This window comes from Amphiura filiformis, chromosome 1 (assembly GCF_039555335.1).
Source record: "Amphiura filiformis chromosome 1, Afil_fr2py, whole genome shotgun sequence".
Taxonomy (NCBI): Eukaryota; Metazoa; Echinodermata; class Ophiuroidea; order Amphilepidida; family Amphiuridae; genus Amphiura; species Amphiura filiformis.
This window is the reverse complement of record NC_092628.1, coordinates 20,100,054-20,119,083: the sequence shown is the minus strand read 5'-3', so window position 1 is coordinate 20,119,083 and position 19,030 is coordinate 20,100,054. Positions and strand designations below refer to the sequence as shown.

The 19,030-nt window shown below is 36.5% G+C and overlaps 1 protein-coding gene across 1 annotated transcript; it reads right to left on the bottom strand.

Moving 5' to 3' along the window:
* Positions 1–207: 207 nt before the first annotated feature.
* LOC140166225 (tRNA:m(4)X modification enzyme TRM13 homolog) lies at positions 208–18,931 on the bottom strand. Its single transcript, XM_072189661.1, has 11 exons — positions 18,891–18,931; positions 15,262–15,453; positions 14,505–14,575; positions 13,753–13,819; positions 11,906–11,965; positions 11,048–11,117; positions 9,992–10,177; positions 8,795–8,883; positions 4,470–4,623; positions 2,775–3,432; positions 208–1,955 (listed from the first exon to the last, which is right to left on the bottom strand). Exons 2-11 carry the CDS (start codon positions 15,400–15,402, stop codon positions 1,772–1,774), a joined length of 1,680 nt encoding a protein of 559 aa, XP_072045762.1. The 5' UTR covers positions 15,403–15,453; positions 18,891–18,931; the 3' UTR covers positions 208–1,771.
* Positions 18,932–19,030: the final 99 nt, after the last annotated feature.

Here is a 19,030-nt window from a genome sequence, read left to right as displayed (position 1 = left end):
TTACACAAATCAAGTGATCTTTTTTTGTGGCCTTACTGTGGATAAAGGCCAGATTTGAGATGGTTTTAAAACTATTTGTTTGATGCATAGTTTTCTTTGATTAGTATATTTGCAAAATTGACAACTAATTTAGTTCCTGTTTGACAACCCTTTGTTAAATTAATAAGCCATGAATGCAAAAATGTGTACGAGTCGATACAATCATAATCAATTTAATATCAGTATTGTGCTTCATGCATAGACTGAGATTATTCAACAGAATATAGGCAAAGATAATTACAAATAAAAGCTGCCCAGTAAACATAAAAATGTTTTTAAAATGTTACAAACAGGTTATAAACACATTTTGCTCTTGGTAAAAACATTTAATAACATTAAACATTCAACTCGGTTGAAAGTGTTGGCCCCCTTTTGCCGGATCAAGATGGCTTCCTTAATGTGTCTTCGTTTTCGGTTTTGTTCTTTGTCTCTGATTTTTGCGTCTTCCCAACCAATTACGTGGTTTTCCTCCGCTACATGATCTGTTATGGCTGATTTATTTACCTCTCCTGTGACAGAGGCCTTTCTCTGGGATCTTGTGAATGCCTTTTTAGAGGCTTTGTCAGCTTCAGTCTTATGTTCTTTAAGGCGTGTACCGAATACCCTGGCGGTTTCCCCTATGTAAGATTTTTCACAATTAAGACACGGAATCTCGTAGACACACTCCACTGTTTGTAGTATGTCGCGCTTGTCTTTGGGGTGTACCAGTATGTTCACAAACCCTTAGGTTTGGGAAGACGCAAAAATCAGAGACAAAGAACAAAACCAAAAACGAAGACACATTAAGGAAGCCATCTTGATCCGGCAAAGGGGGCCAACACTTTCAACCGAGACGAGGGCAACCACTTCCTACCCCACATTTATGACCAATTACTCCACTCCAAAACGCCACCAACGTCGAGCTCCAGCAGGAAACAGACGAGGAGTGTGAGAATTGATCAGTCAATTTGAGAAAGTACTACGGTGTAGTACGAAACGTCATTGAGGTATGTTTAAGATAATTATACCGAAATACATTTGGATTTGTACAAAAGAACATTTGCAAAATATGAATTATGAACAATCCTGATGAATTTATTTACGGACTTGGCACAATTGATTATAAAAGCGATTTGAAGATGTGTTTTCCAAAAATTAGAATGCATAACCTGAAATTAGTCTTTATACAAGTCTTATGGCTTGATTGCTACAGCATACAAAAAAACAGCCTAAAACTGCATGTTTTGGCCCTTATTTCCAAAATGTGACCAAACATTACAATTTAACTTTCATTGCCAATGAGAATTTAAGAATTAGGATTTAGCTATGTTTCATTTGGCAAAACATGATATTTTTTTTAAATCCAAACCATTTGCTGTATATTTTTGGAAATTGACTGAAATCTTCAAATGGCTGAATATTGGATATGAACATTAAAATTCAATTTCAGATCAAGTCTATCATGTCTTCAAGTTGAAAATAGAATACATATACGTTTTGAAATTCTGTACATAAATGTGCAATTCCAGTTGAAATCCATACACCCCTTATGAAAGACATGACCTTAATCTCCCACACAGGGGGTGTAGATTTCAAATGGAGTCACCAATTTAAGTAGCCCCATTTGAAATTCACACTCCCTGTGTGGAAGATTAAGGTTATGTCTTCCATAGGGGGTGTATGGATTTCAACTGGAACAGTCCAATATATGACACCTATTACAGTGACTTTATAAGATTGTGTCTAATGTTCATCATAGCTGTTTATTGGGTAGCGCCACTAAAGCCACATTTTCTAATGACAGTTCCTTGTCTACATAATAAACCAGTTGAGATTTGAACCCAAAATCTTGTAAATAAGCCATCCTACCAAGATCTATTAGTCTCTTACACTGACGTCCTATGTCCTCACGCTCTAACACGCCAAGGCCGACCAACCTACATAAAGAAACAGAAAAGAAAATCAACAAGGTATTTTTATATCAAAATTAGCGCAGACTGCATAGCTAGCAAGACACCCACCAGTGGTGTACCAGACAAACTTCCCAAGGGGGGCAAAATTGAACAATTGTCCTGCTGAATCGCTCACACAATAACCTTACTGGGACAAATGTATGCGAATTGTCCCTGTATTTGGAACGGGTGGCAAGTACCCTGGCACCCACTAACTCATTCTGAACATGCAAAAAATCTGATGATCAAGACTGATGACTGAATGGTAGTATTAGTGATCCCTGGGAAAGCATATGACATAGTTATTAGGCTGCGGGGAAGAATGTCCCCAAGATTGTTCATATCTGGCAGGCAAGCTCGATCGGTAAGAAAATCAACCACAATTGCCCAGCGTATCTCCTTTTAGGTCAATTCATTTAACACTAAAATTAACCCTAATCACAAGCCAAAACAATGTAAAACTGCATATTTTGCACACAAATTGTACTGAAAGGTCATTTTTGAAAAAAAAGTTAGCAATAAGACTTGACAAGACTTTACAATCCAACTAAATAAATGCCCAGTTTACATACAAAAAACTGACCACTGATACGCAACTGATAAAAGTATTTGAATTCTTTTGTAGGAACAGCTTAAAAGTGAAATCTAAAGAATTCTCTTTAATAATTCAAATGAAAAAATGACAATAAGGAAAATAGCAGCACTGAAAAAAATATGAAGCTTTATTCAATTGTGTATTGGTATCTATGGCTCAGAATGGACAGAAACTTCCAGTATTGACTGTATTGGTAAAACAATATGTACCTTTGTGCAGAAACATCTCCTCCATAGCTATGTACATCGCTATCTCTGTCAACCTTGCTGACCTTTGACCTGGGCAAAATCTCTGCATCCAATTGCCTCGCTACATGTTCAGAAGATTCCTCATCGATATCTAACTTTCCTACAACATCTTGTGCCTGATTAGATAAAGATGTCCTATCAGAAGCAACTGTTGATGTATTTGACAGATTATCCATGTCTTTGTTAGTACCCACATTCAAGCTTACTGAGCTCCCTTTGTGTCGACTCTCATCAGTTCCTTGATTCTGTTCCTTCTTATTACATGCTGTATCACCTTCAAACTGCTGCTTTGGAAGGCTACTATTTGCAATATCCTCTTCTTCACATGTTTCCTCTTTCTGATTCTTATTAGTTGTTTTCTTTGGTGTCCATCCCCCTCCTGGTCCGCAAGTAGCCCAACTACTCATATGTGATACTGCCGTGAAATCTTTGGAGGTTAAACCTTGAGCTAGCCACCAGTCTCTGCCCACGTAGCTAGACCAATCACATCGGTGATGACAGCATAGTGCTATTACAATGCCATTTACCTGAGAGCGTGAGGTTTTCGTTGTGGAAGAGTTGTTGGTATTTGTATCTTGCTGTGCGTTCAGTGTTTCCATCAGACAATGCAGTGTTAAATCTGTCCAAAAAGGAAGAGCAATAACAAATTAGAGTAATATAAGCTAATAAGCTATGCAGTTTGCATTTATGGAAAATATTGGACACATTGACTAGTTATTCTCTTTTGTCAGCAGATCCAAACCATCCAAGAAATTCATGAGGGAACTTAGCAAAATGGCCCTCCTGTCTAGTTACATAGGCACAACATCTTCTTTGGTCCTATAGCACTATCGGTGCTTGAAGAGGTACCAATGGCACTTTTTATCGTACCCTGCATATTTGTACAGTGCATTCACTTTTTATTTACATGAAAAACAATAACACTGTGCAATTGTTAATTATTATGCTTGACATAATTTATTACATCTCCAGGGTGTGATGTTAAGAGTCATCGGTACCTAACCGGGCACCGATAGTTCTATAGAAATTGGATGTGGTGCCATAGTTACTCAATCTGGAATGATATGCAGCAGCAGGCCTAGGGCTCCAAAGATCAACCCCACATTAATTTGTGATAGTACCCATTGCCCTGCCATTTTGAAGGGTTCTTTTAGTCTTGCTCAGTAATCCTGCTGATTTCTACTTGTTAATTTATTCTTGTGTATATTGCTAATGTCCACATTTGCTGACAAACATCTACACGCATCAACACACATAATGTGCAAATATCGGCAAACATGGACAGTAATACACCACATAGGCCTTTCACTGTCTAACTGCAGACATACACAAATGAGTTTTATTTGCCTTGCATCAAATACTTTACTAACCAACTGTGGATTGCCTCTATATCTCCAGCTACATTTTATGGCCAGTGATTATAAATCTGTATGCTGTTTTGACCTAACTACTAACTCTTCAGAAATTGGGGATGTTTGTAGGGTGTGTGGGGTGTCCTCGTTGGTAGTACTACATCCCACCACACACATACCCCCACACCACTCATACAGTGGTACGTAGTGGCACCACAGGGTGGGGGCATGGGAGGAAAATACCCCAGTCAGAGATTTTGCCTTTCTGCCACTGCACTCATATATTAAAGTGCCTTATTCTCACCTGTAGCTGCACCACATAGATGTTTACTGTAAGCTGCTAGTGGAGAGGTTGAACTACTGATGCAAGGCACTTTGCCTAGACAAAGATGTTCTATATCAATTCTGATTCTCTCATAATGAGGACCATCTTTTTGAAAACGGTGAATTGTATCCAGCTGAAACAAAACACAAGGAGTTAATCTTTCAAGGATGAAATAAAATAAATAAAGCCCTGCAATGATTATAGGTCAATAATTCTGCATCAGTTATTTGGAGGGCATTGTAAAAAAAATTGCCTTTAGAACCGAGGAATATCCAGAGGGGCGCAATTCCGAGGTCCAAAGCGAAATGTTTCACAATGCCTGACATATAACTGATGCAAAGTTATTAACCAAATTCATTACCGTCATTTTTAACTCATCACACATCTAAAGATTGTATTCTCTGAAATTTGTTGTAACAAACAATTTTAATCACAACCAGACATGCCAACTTTGAAATCCAGATTTCCGTACTCAGAAGAACAAAAATCCGTATTTTGCACCCTAAAACCGTATTTAAAAAAAATGTACCTTTTGCATACCTGCCAACCCCAGAAACCCCAAAAGTCACATATTGCGAGGGAGCACTTGTGCGACCAAGCAGATAACGGCCGGTGTCCAGGGGCCCACCTTACGAATTTGCAATCAAATTTGGCAATACCAAAGAACCATTCCATCACAGTAATAAATCAATACAGAAAGATGCTTCCTTTACGAGTTATCACTCATTGAAAGTGCTACTTTGCTATACTTTACATGGTAAGCGGCCATCTTAAAGTCGTCATATTTCCTTAATTACATGACTGATCAAGCTGATTGTCGGATATGTGATGCACAATTAAAATTAATTATTAAAAGATTTGGTGACCTCAGTCAACCTTTGACCTTGTATGTGACCTTTGACCTCACGAAATTGGGTAAAGTATGTAAACCAAACAAATTGACATATTTCTTGAAACATTGGGTTTTGTTACTTATGTTGTTAGAAGTATGCTTTGTTAAATCTTTCAAGTTCAGAAAATCATTGATCATCATCTGAATCATCATAGTAGGCCTATCAGTCGGTAGGCCTAACATCGGGTTTTGTTCACGTTTTCAAAAAAAAAATTAAACAGTTTAATGCCAATGTCAATTAGAAGACTGTACTGGGTATAGCAGTTATCTATGCATGGTTAAAGAAAAATATTAAAAATATTAAAAATATTAATGTGCCACTGGGTGCACCATTGAGAAAACAAAGTCGGAAAGCATTTTGCAGGCTTATTCTTTTGCAGACCTAAATAGTTAACTAAATACTTCCAGAAGACATAGCATGATGTGTAGCAGTTAGATGAAGATGCTTAATAAAAAATATTTATGTGCATGAAAAATCCGCAAGTCGGGAGAAAATTCTTTCGGAAACCATCTTGTATAGGCCTATAAATATTTCTTTAATGTGCATGCATCGTGCGAAAGTCGATAGTAAAAGGAGGTCGGAAACCTTCTTGTAGGCTTATTCTTTTGCACCAATAGAGCTAAATAGTTAAATAAATACCTTCAGAAGACATACATTAGGTGGCTAATAAAAAATATAAATGTGCATGAAAAATCTGCAAATCAGAAGAAAATTATTTCGGAAACCATCTTGTATAGGCCTATTAAATATTTCTTTAATGTGCATGCATGGTGCGAAAGTCGGAAGTAAAAGGAGGTTGGAAACCTTCTTGTAGGCTTATTCTTTTGCACCAAAAGAGCTAAATAGTTAACTAAATACCTTCAGAAGACATAGCATTAGGTGGTTAATGAAAAATATTAATGTGCATGAAAAATCTGCAAGTCAGAAGAAAATTATTTCGGAAACCATCTTGTATAGGCCTATTAAATATTTCTTTAATGTGCATGCATGGTGCGAAAGTCGGAAGTATAAGGAGGTTGGAAACCTTGTAGGCTTATTCTTTTGCACCAAAAGAGCTAAATAGTTAACTAAATACCTTCAGAAGACATAGCATTAGGTGGTTAATGAAAAATATTAATGTGCATGAAAAATCTGCAAGTCAGAAGAAAATTATTTCGGAAACCATCTTGTATAGGCCTATTAAATATTTCTTTAATGTGCATGCATGGTGCGAAAGTCGGAAGTAAAAGGAGGTTGGAAACCTTCTTGTAGGCTTATTCTTTTGCACCAAAAGAGCTAAATAGTTAACTAAATACCTTCAGAAGACATAGCATTAGGTGGTTAATAAAAAATATTAATGTGCATGAAAAATCTGCAAGTCAGACGACAATTATTTCGGAAACCATCTTATATAGGCCTATTAAATATTTCTTTAATGTGCATGCATGGTGCGAAAGTCGGAAGTAAAAGGAGGTTGGAAACCTTCTTGTAGGCTTATTCTTTTGCACCAAAAGAGCTAAATAGTTAACTAAATACCTTCAGAAGACATAGCATTAGGTGGTTAATAAAAAATATTAATGTGCATGAAAAATCTGCAAGTCAGAAGAAAATTATTTCGGAAAGCATCTTGTAGGTCTATTATATAATTTTTTAATGTGCATGCATGATCGAAAGTTGAGAGAAAAACGATGTAGTCAACCACTTTAACAGACCAAGAAAGTGGTCAAATGATACCAGTAATTCAGTCAGTAGTCTAATCTTGCAACTGTTTATCTTTTTAAGACACAACATTTTATTAATTTGGTCAAAATTCTGGAATACCGTATTTTTTTGGAGGTGACCGTACTACCGTATTTTTCACGTTTTACCGTACAAAATACGGTGAAACCGTACTAGTTGGCATGTCTGCACAACCTATATTTCACTTTTCAAAAAATCGAACAGGCTAAAAGGGATTTACCAATTACATTACAGCAGTGCAAACTCACGCCATGTGCAAATGTGGTAGTTGCGAGCACGTTAAGTATTCTGGCACAAAGGATTCACAAATGCTACATCACACGCAGAGGTCACTGATGGATATCAATAGCCTCCACGCCGGTGTGCGTATGCCTTCTAACAAGCAATTTGATTGGACGCACATATGGTGTAATACGCGGAGGTTATTAATGTTGTACGGAAAATCATTTTACTGGTTTGATAATAGAAATTGTGTAAAAGGTGAGAATAACAAATTACACACCTGTTTACCACTTTACTCTTGTTGCATTTTATAGAATGGTGCACACCACTGAAATCTTAACCATTGGGCTATTCCATATGAAATCTATACACCCCCTGTGGAAGACATGACCTTCATCTCCCATACAGGGAGTGTGAATTTCAAATGGGGTTACCTGAATAGCCTCTATATGCAAAGGTTGATTCACATCTCATGATACTTTCTACTTTACTAAGGCCACGTACATTTTTGCTTTTGGGAGCAATTCTACCACATTTCAGGGTTTTTTTTGAGAAACCCAGAAAAAATTAGATTTTCAAACAAAAAATGATGACAAATCTTTTGTTTACAAGCAACATAAAATCACTAAATAACCTAATCAGTCTATAATTTTCCACATCTAACATACTCTGCACTGATTTGACAATAAATATGAGTAAATTTGTGGCATATATTACCATGCATAGGCCTACTGACTTAAAAAAAATCCATTTTACATTTACGTTTTCAGGTCACCTACAGGCCAATATTTCCCTTTGAGTCCTTGCTTCCTTGTGAAATGAAATACCACATACTTGAATATGCAACTTGTTTAATGGAAATACAGTCTCTACATCTACAAAATTACAAATAATGACTTTGGCAATTAGCGTAACAGGCCGACAATATGCAACTTGTTTAATGGAAATACAGTCTCTACATTTTCATTACATTAAAAACAATTTTGACAGGGGCATAAATAGCAAGTGGACAGATAAGAAAATATACAAACCACATAGGAGTGGGCCTGTGTGGATGTGTATGAATGTGCATATATACAAAGAAATCTGAGATGACTACACCATCCCTAACCATAGCATACCTAATATGCACAGGGGCTGTCTTTCTTCAAATCTGCAAGAGAGCATTAAATAGCTCTTCTGTAGCCTTCAAGGAGAACTATTTAGAGGATTTACAATAGAATGTAAGGAGAGAAACCAGAGAATGGTAAACTAAGGAGAGCTAGAAGTGGAGAGCGACTGCTCTCGCTCTCCTCAAAAGGCAGTTCCTGTATACGAGTCGCCGAGCACTGTTAGCGACCAAGGCAATAACGGCCTTGCACTGTAAAATACCACCATCTGTAGTTAGAATAATACAAAAGTATGTGGACGGTTACTACATGTAGTTGTTTGCTATTTGTCAGCATGCTGTAATTACAATGATATGTTTACCTTGTGTCTGACGTGGGCTCTGTCTACTAATAAGAAAGATACATTTGACTGGCCTGCCACAGCTTGCTGAACCCAATGAGACATATGACCTACAAATGCAAATGTTAAAAGAGAATGAAATATTATCAACTGATAATTTTAATTTGGGATTACAAAAGGCATTTATTTGGGCTATTCCGGTTGAAATCCATACACCCCCTATAGAAGACATGACCTTAATCTCCCAACCAGAGTGTGAATTTCAAATGGGGTCACATGATAGATTTCAACTGGATAGGTCATTGGGTGTTTTTTTTTTCAAAGTTGGATCAAGTTATATGTTTTAATTACTTTTGCTTCTATTGAACAGCCAGGAACGCATTGAATTAGTATCAGTATTTCTCTAGTTTTCAATAAATACTGACCTCTCCCTGCACCAAATTCTAGGTAACACACACCCAATTCCAATAAATACTGACCTCTCCCTGCAACAAATTCTACATAACACACATCCAATCCCAATAAATACTGACCTCTCCCTGTACCAAATTCTATATATAATACACATCCTATCAGGATCCGATCACCCAATAAATACTGACCTCTCCCTGCAAATTCTACATAAGACACACTCGATCCCAATAAATACTGACCTCTCCCTGCACCAAATTCTACAGAACACACATCCGATCCCAATAAATACTGACCTCTCCTTGAATCAAATTCTACATAACACACAACCTGATCCCAATAAATACTAACCTCTCCCTGCACCAAATTCTACAAAACACACATCCGATCCCCCAATAAATACTGACCTCTCCCTGTACCAAATTCTACATATATCACACATCCGATCCCAATAAATACTGACCTCTCCCTGCACCAAATTCTACATATGTGACGTACAGCACGAATGAGCCGTAAATGTCCTCAATTGTATTCTGAGTTACAGTGTAAAATGGGCATGAAGGTCGTATTCATAAATACCTCAATTTGGTGCTACGTGTACCTCATTTAATGAGATACACGTAGCACCAAATTGAAATACCTATGAATATGACCTTCATGCCCATTTTACACTGTAACTCAGAATACAATTGAGGACATTTACGCTCATTCGCGTTGTACGGTCACATATCTGATCTCAATCAATGTTGACCTCTCCCTGCACCAAATTCTACATAACACACATCCGATACCCCAATAAATACTGACCTCTCCCTGCACCAAATTCTACATAACACACATCTGATCCCAATATGTTGGCCTGCTGTAGCTGCCCTATTAGCGATGCCATTTGACACAAGTGTTTCTTGGCTGATGGTCCATTGGATTCCTTAGATAGTTCATCTCCAAGTACTGGATGACTTAGGATCATGTTGGATATGTCCACAGGGTTGGCTAAAATAAATCAAAATTATACTTCATTTATAATACAATAATACATGTCTACTGGTTGAATGTTTTTAAGAATAATGATACTTGTCTATAAATTTGGTTCAACCTTTAAACTTTTAAAAACACAAAATTGATCAAAATGACTTCATTTGACCATAAAAATGTCTGATTTTAGGAACATCTGACCATAAAATACAAAAAAACTAGACTATACATAAAAAAGACAGATCCCAAAACTGCATCTCGCATTATAGTTTTTGGTACACCTACTAGAAATAAACACATTAATATTGTTTCAGTCTAATCAAAAGCAGTAAGATACTCCAAAAAAATTTATTTTGAGGACCTGTTATGTATCCTTTCACCTTTTCACAGTGATGTGTTGACCGAAATCTTAACATCTTGAAACAGCTATAGATCCATATCAGGGTCGTTCATAGCTTATTCAATTGAAATTTATTCAATTTTTTTCAGATCCAATAAACCAATACTCACTCAGAAATATTTCAATTCTGTCTGGTGTTTCTGGATCAGATGTAGGGGGATAGATACCATGAACAAGGATGAGGGGGCATACAGACAGGATAAATAATGACCAGCTCATAAATAATCGGTAACAAAGAAGTTTGGTGACATCAAAACAAGAGAAGAGTGTTGCTGGTGCTAAAAATATTTCTGAGTGAGTATACATTTATCAGATCTGAAAAAAGAAGCTTTAACAATTGAAGGCACTGTCATAATCCAAATGACATCACAAGAAATACTTTGAATGTACATTTCACTTTGGATTATAATTGTCTGTAGTTTTTAAAATATGAAAAAAAACCCAATATGATGTATACATTATGTTCTGCTTTAAAAATTATATTTTACCTTTGTAAATTGTGTTGACACTGTCAATCAATTGTTGTAATTCTTTCCTTGATAGCGATGATAAAGTCACCTAAAATATGAACATGCACAATAATAATAAATTAATGTACACTACTTTATTTCCACTTTACTTTTTCTCTTCATGGGTGATATTTTCATTGCTCTAATCATTATGCGATGCAGCAGTTATATATTTCAAAATCAAAGGAAAGGCTGGCGATGAATTTTAATGAGCAAATTACACAACTGAATTGTTTGCAACAACCTTAAAGTCATATTATAACATTTCTGTAAAATTAGATTAGTATTTATTTTCCATAAAATGTTAGCTTTTACTGTCAGATATGTCCTCTTTTAATTTTGAGCCGAACAAGTGAGGTAAAGCATAGAAAATTGGAATTTACTACTAGCGCCCATGCATGTTACTACCGCGGTTGTAATACGGTACGATCCTCTGGGTGTGTATATGTGTATCCTGCACGCCGTGTACGTACTGTGCATACGTGTTCGACTAATATTTCCATCGTAATAATAAAACACTGGTTCCATCGTTTTATTCAAAATCTCAGATTTTGACAAAACTACAGCACCTAAAGTCTTGATTTTTGCAGAGTATCTTTATTGACTAAGTACATTACAATCGTGTAAAAACCAGAATGTAAAATATTTTTGAGGGCGTTGTCCTCAGCAAATGTTATAATATGGCTTTAATATTCTAATGATCCAAACATTAGTTGCGTAATTTTTAAACTAATATTCTTGAAGTTCAAGAGAAAAGAATGATTGTGAGAGTTATTTTAGTCATGGGACAGGCAAATCCCTTTCATAGAATAAAACACATTTATGCAACCTACTGACCTGTAATTGAGGCTCCACATCCTTGGCACCAATCCTATTAATTCCTTTCACATGGTAATCCTGTGGAAACAAAACAAATAACAATTTAAGAACATGGACATACTCACATGGGGCACTCCAATAGTAATGAGACATGCATATGCATCTGCAACATCCAACATGCATGGGGATCTTTCAGGGGGAAAATTGTGTGAAAAATAGGGGTCTGTCAGGTGAAAATGCACTTTAGGCTTATAGTCTCACAGCAAACATCAAATGATTTACAGAAAAAGTTTTATTGTCAGGTTATATAAATGATATAAAAATGTTTTTAAACACTTGAAGCAAAACATTCTAACATAAGAGTTAACAAAATATTTTGCAAACATGTGTGCCAAAAATATCTTAGAAATAACATTTTGACAACATTTTTAAAATGTTGTTGTAGTGTTTTTTCATATAAAACATTTTCATGACCTTTATATAACCAGGCATGGGACTACGCATTTATGAAAAAGTCTGGAAAAGCGCGTAACATTGGACAAAAACACATTAAAATGGGCTGAAAATAAATAAAACTGCAGGAATTTTGACATCAAAAAAGACTGGTTCCAGAGTTTTGACTGGAAATTCTCATGCCTGTATAACCCGACATTTAAATGTTATTAAAATGTATTGAATAACCAAAATGTGTTTATAACATTTTGCATACATCTTTGTGTTTGCATAGCTTTCACATGGCATTTTTAAAGTACATCATTAGGTATTATACTTGATTCATTTTACCTTGACAGTCGCGGGGGGTCCTTTCGAACATTCCAATGAGTCAAATAGGGCCCAAACTTACGCTAGAGTGAACACGATAATGCGATTGATTTTCTTACACGTACAAATACGGCCAATTCAGAGAGAAAATCTTGTTTCTCGTATAGGGCCTACTATAGACAATTTCTTTTTGTTGGACGGCCACTGACTACATCTTTTCACTAATTATAGATACTTCATAACGTGGTCCCATGTTGAAAGTTGACAAGCTATTTCTACTTGCTTTAAAGAGAGCACAATTGAATGAAGACGATTTATTTGTGCTAGGATTTCCTTAATATAACTATTTTTTATTTTAATAATACCCCATACCTAACCAAGAACATAAGAAAATATTGTAAAGGCCATAAATATACGCACTCATACATAGGGAGACAAACATGATAAAGTTAATCTGTTCTTTTCATTCTCGATCATTAACCTTTGGAACATTTCACATGCATGCTGTTTGCCTCAATGCCTTCTCGGCAATCTCGGCCATAGGCCTATAGTAATTTAAATCGTGAAACCGTAGAACGATCTGTTGATCAGCATAGATATTGAATAAAATTTAATCCCATCACATCAATTCAAAGCTACACCCTTTTTTGAAATACTGGTTACCAGCGACTTAAAATGAATTGACAATAATACATTTTGAATTACATTGGGTATTACAATTGTGCAAAAAGTAGAAATTTAAAAAAAAACATTCAGGGCATCGCGTGAGCAAATCACACATTATTGCTGTAAAACATGATCTTAAAACTTTCCATGCCTTTTCAAATACATGTTTTACACTATCGGTTTCTGTTTTGGGTTTCTTTATTGTGAAATCCCAGATTTGGTTGGATGATTCAATAGATGGCTTTGAGAAAACAAAACTCCTACATGTTTTGGATTTCATAATTGAATGGTAAATTCTTTTCTGTGATTGGTTAATTGTGATGCAATCCGACAAGAAACTAATATCAATATAAATTATAATTGCAATATTCAAGCAGGACAATAGATTTAATGCGGTGAAAACGGGAAACTTGAATAGGCCCATTGTGTCTCCTTACCGGTAAATCTTTCTCTCGTGCATTACATTTCTTCAGATGTTTCTTAAGTTTATCTGCATAGCAAGAACTGCAAAAGAAAATTAAATTAGTGATATCAGTAGTGGTGAAGACCATGTCAATCACAAAGTTATGGATTGACCTTCAACTTTTAATGCACATTAGCTGCCTTTAATCCTATGCATATTCTAACCAACATAACTGTTTCAGGTGTAAAGTGTGCTGAGGCTTGTGGATCAATGTCTATACGGCGTTGTGCGTACATGTACATAGGGTGCTATAAATCATTGCGCTTTTTTAGGTATTCTTGGTTTTTAATTTGAAACTTAAATTCTCTTTTCAATGTATCAAACACACAATTTTAAAATGTTTGACCATGCTCTTTGTTCCTTTGGTATCAAAGTACTGCTTATAGTTGATACTGATAGTCTGAACAGTCATTAGTCCAAAACCCAATAACTCAGTTATAAACCTTACCGTAATCCTTACCCTAACTCTACCTTATAACCTACGCCTAAGCACAACTCTAAAGTAACATAACATTGACTCTAAACCTAACTCTGATGTTGGTCTTAGCCTTACCTTATCGCCAACACTACCCTAACCATAATTGTTAACCCTAACCCTTACCATATCTCTAACCCTATTGAACTCTAACCTAACATGCCCAAAGCCGTAACTTTAACCTTTTTCAGACTAATGACCCTTCGTATTAATGGGTTGTTAGCAAAATATTAGATGATAAAGTTACATACTGTTTTGGATCAAGTGGGCATGGAATTCTTTTCCTCAGTGGTGCACCTTCCTTAGAGCTACTGCTGTCCCCCTAAATGTACATTCAGGAAAAACAAAAGACATAAATGATTATTGGGCTGTTCCAGTTGAAATCCATTCACCCCCCTTACGGAAAACAAGAACTTAATCTCACACACAGGGGGTGTAGATTGCAAATAGAGTTACCTGTGCAGGTAACCACATTTGAAATTCACCCTCCCTGTGTGGAAGATTAGGGTCATGGATTTCAACTGGAAGAGCCCATTGCTTAGGCACTGCAACCAAATTTTTTAGATATAGGGATTGATTGCCAACCCCGTTGGAAGTTGGAAAATTGTTTGAAAATGAAGCCCCAACTGAAGCCATTTGGTGCACATGTTTGCTTTATAAGCAATGACCTCAAAATGTGAGTCCAACAGGCTATAATTTTTGACAATTAATAAGAATTAATGACAAAAGCCTATTTGGTCAATACACTACACACAAAGAGTAAATTAAATGAAGCCCAGTATTTGAAATTAAGGTTGAGAGCTGGAACAGAAACACACCTTTTATGACGCCTTTTACGGGGGAGTATGAGGATTATTTTACCAATAAAAACTAGTGAGAAACACTAAAAACAACTTTTCCATTCATCTTCTTTTCTTTTTTCATTCCTAATTCTTTCCTTACCCTTAGCCAAAAAGCAGAAAGAGAGTTAGAGTTAATTACGTCTAACTTTCCCTTCTTTGAACCCACCTGTTCAGCAATCAAATGCTGAGCACAATACTTTCTTCCAACAGCAGATTCAAGTTTACAAAACCGATGCTTCCGCTCTACAAAGAAAGAACAACGTCCCGGTATAGCTTTGGCTTCAGTACTAGCAGGTTTGGCTTCCATGGTTACTACTTCATTTAGGATTGACTGTCATGAATCAGAGTATGGTAATAACTGAAATAAACAAATAGATTAATAAAAGGATGACATGAAGATAGTTAAATTATAAAAATGTAGTTGGGAACTTGGAAAGGCCACCAAAATACCATATTCTCTCCAATTTATGCACTCGGTGTTGCATTTTCCAAAAGGGGACAAAAAGGTCTTTTTCATTATAATAATTCCCATTTAACATCACTAGTACCATCTGGCAGTGCTGTGGTGCTCCACAAGCAATAAGGAATTTCTACAAATACAGTAGTCGATAATGATGGATGTACACATGGATCTTGTGTAATCGGCGATCGCATGTTCCAAAATACAGATTATAACTGTAACCTGACTACCCCTCACTAAAATATATTTGAAATTCTCAGATACTTTAAATAGATTACAATGCTCATCAAAAGTGTTGCTACACTTTGATAGGGTAATGTAAGCAAGTCCCCCACTCCCCTGAATCACTGTTGAATCTTGCTTTTTTGGACATGTGTGCCTAGTGGCGCCCAACATTGATTGGTGAGGAAGGGAGAGGGTTTGGGTGTTATTTCTGGGTGGATCATCATATAGGCAAATGATGTAGAAAATACTACATGTCACACAATGCACCACGCAATTGAATAATTGTACTCGTCTACATAATCGACAATCGGAGCCTACGAAAATGTGGTGCATATATCGGGAATTGACGCAAATTTGACAGTACAATCAGTCATACCTAGAAAGGATAAAAATTCAAATTCAAATTGAGAAAATATTCTAGATATGACTTGTGGTACTAATTTTGTGCTAGTTCACTCAAACATTGTAGTACTTTCAACTTTTGTACTATAACTCCATGATTAGGGCATGCTGCTCAAGTTCAAGTTCATTCATCAATAATCAATGCTTTGGTGGGGTCCCTCTGCCTTAGCCTTAGAACTCTGGCCATAGTATCCGTTTTTACTTCTACAAGGGCACTTACGGTATATTTGTTGAGCATGCTTGAACGATCCAGTACAAAAAATGAAAGCATTTTAATGCTTGATCGAACCAATACAAATGTGTGTCAGGTCACTAATAAACATGTTAAAACCCACTTAAGAACACACAATCGCTGGTCATTTTTAAAGATGCATTTATACTCAATCGCTTTTGCAGAAACCTGAATCGCACGCATGATCAGTGTACTAAATCGCCATCGTATGATTCGCTGTTTTTCAAAAGCGAAACATAGGCCTATATTGACACCCTCTGTCAGTCAACGTTCTCTAAAATTACACACATAACTTGTGCAGTTGTAAACGACAATGATTCAGTCTGATGATGAGTATTCACCCATGCCGTATAAACACAGCTTTACACAATGACTAATTTACATATAGGCACAAAAGACCGTGTTCATGTACCGTTACTCAGCCAAACATAGCAGAGTAGGTCCCGGATGTTCCTATTTCCACAACGTTATACCTTTTCAACAAGGAAAGAGATACGAAAAGCGAATGTCTACTCTAACTCTGCCTACTAACATTAACAAAAAGTAAAAATGGTTACTGAGACATGTAATGATGATGTATATCATGCCATGGCATGATGGCCAGGTAGACTTCTTGGGCTGTATCCAGCGTTCGAAATAGGGCTGGTCAGCCGGCCATTGGCCTGGAACTTTTTGGCCTGGCCGGTAACTTTTCTGAATGGCATCTATGATCTAGTTGCCGGCCCGGCTGGCCGGTAACTTTTAGGTCAAGCCCGGCTGGCCTAGTCTAGATTTTTGGTTTTCCCTATAGCCGTGTACTCAATGCGCAGTCCCTAGCCGCCTAGTGAGTAGATTTTCTTGCAATATTTGGCCTATTTACCTTCAAATTTGATCCTTACATGTACTTTGATTCCAGAACAATATCCAGCGTAGTAAAAAAAAAATTTTTGGCGTTTCTGATCGTCACGATGAAGCATTTTTCAGGACAAAAATGGTTGCTCAGTTCTTCGTCTCATTTGTTTTTGTCGTAGGCAGGTGGTAGGTTAGTCTCGGCACACACTGTATGTGTCTATAGGAATGACGAGCGTTAGGACCGACGCAAATTGGCTGTGCAGAGACTATCGTTTGATGGTGATCAATGACGTATTTTCACGTAACTTAATCAACCAGTCCTTCAACTACTTACGCACGGTCATCGGGTTGTGCTTTTTCCGCCATGTTTATTGTTTTAAGATCGGGGCCTTGGGATTTAGGCTATTTTATTGGAACCAAATCAACAGCGGGAATCGTGTGTTAAATTGACATTGAAAAGAACAGGGGGGATCAGCGAAATTTACTCTTGTGCGCACGCGCAGTGAAATTTGTCATTTTTCATTTGTGATCATTTTTGTTGGACACGGGGAGAGAGGCGGCTTCTTAAATCATCTTTATTCGCCGAAATTCCAAATGATATTGCGTTTCAAGAATTTGGTAAGAATCCTAGTTAGGCCATATAAAATTAATATTTTGGTTCTCGTCCAGAGGATTTTCATGAATTGATGAGGGAGGGAGGGTTTTTTTTTTGTTTTGTTTTTTTCAGTGTAAAATCAGCATTGTCTGTAGTTTTCGGTCTTTTCCAACAGTGCTCGAGGAAGCGATGAGGCACTTTTTTTTTTTTTCAAATGTGAGATTCTGAGGTATAAACCCCCTAGAGTACCACAAAAAGACTTGGAAGTGGTCCTTGTTCTCTAATAAACTTATTTATATGTATGAAAAATTCATAAATCATTCCAAAGTCTTAAATAATTGAAAAATCTAAAAAAAAAAAAATCTGCAAATCCCAGAAATTGAGGAGGGAGGGACGAGAACCAAAACATTAATTTTATCTGCCTTAAAGGAGTATTTCGTGATCCTAGCATCCTCTTTTTATGACATTTTTCAGTACATATCCACGAAAAAAGCCTATTCCCAAAATTTCAGTTGATTCCGATTTTTGCGTTTGTGAGTTCTATGCATGATATGTGTATTACACTGCTCCATAGACAATGCGTTGTAATTTCGTTCTGGTGCACCAGAACGAAATTCAAATTTCACGATATCTTTGCAAAACGAATTAATCTGCAAGAAATATTTTGTACATAACATTATGTAGCCAGAGGTTTCCAGTGATATAAAAATCTCAACTTTTTTTTAGAAAAGTGGGGGGATGAGGCTGTGGATCACGAAATGCCCCTTTATAAGTTTCTGATTCTTATATGAGTACAGTTTTACATGCATCGTCCAAATTTCAAAGAAATTTTTTAAATGCCACAATGCAAGAAAGTCTTAAGCGTGTAAATCACATTCACACACAAAATGGGAAAAACGAGTCTCAGTGGACGAACGGCGTCCATGAGACTCAGCGAGTCTAGGGCCCTAGGCTGGCCTGTAACTTTTGAGGCATATTTCGAACACTGGATACACATATACACATTACACACATTTTATGGATAATTCTAAATCACTATAAGATAAATACCATTACAGTTTTTACACGTCATAAGCAAGCAAGGACAGGTACCGGTAAGCTTAAATGTACACGATGTAACTTAACTTGCTGCCAAGTGCCAATCAATTAGTGTTATTCACAGCTCGTCATACAATATAAATCAACAAGAA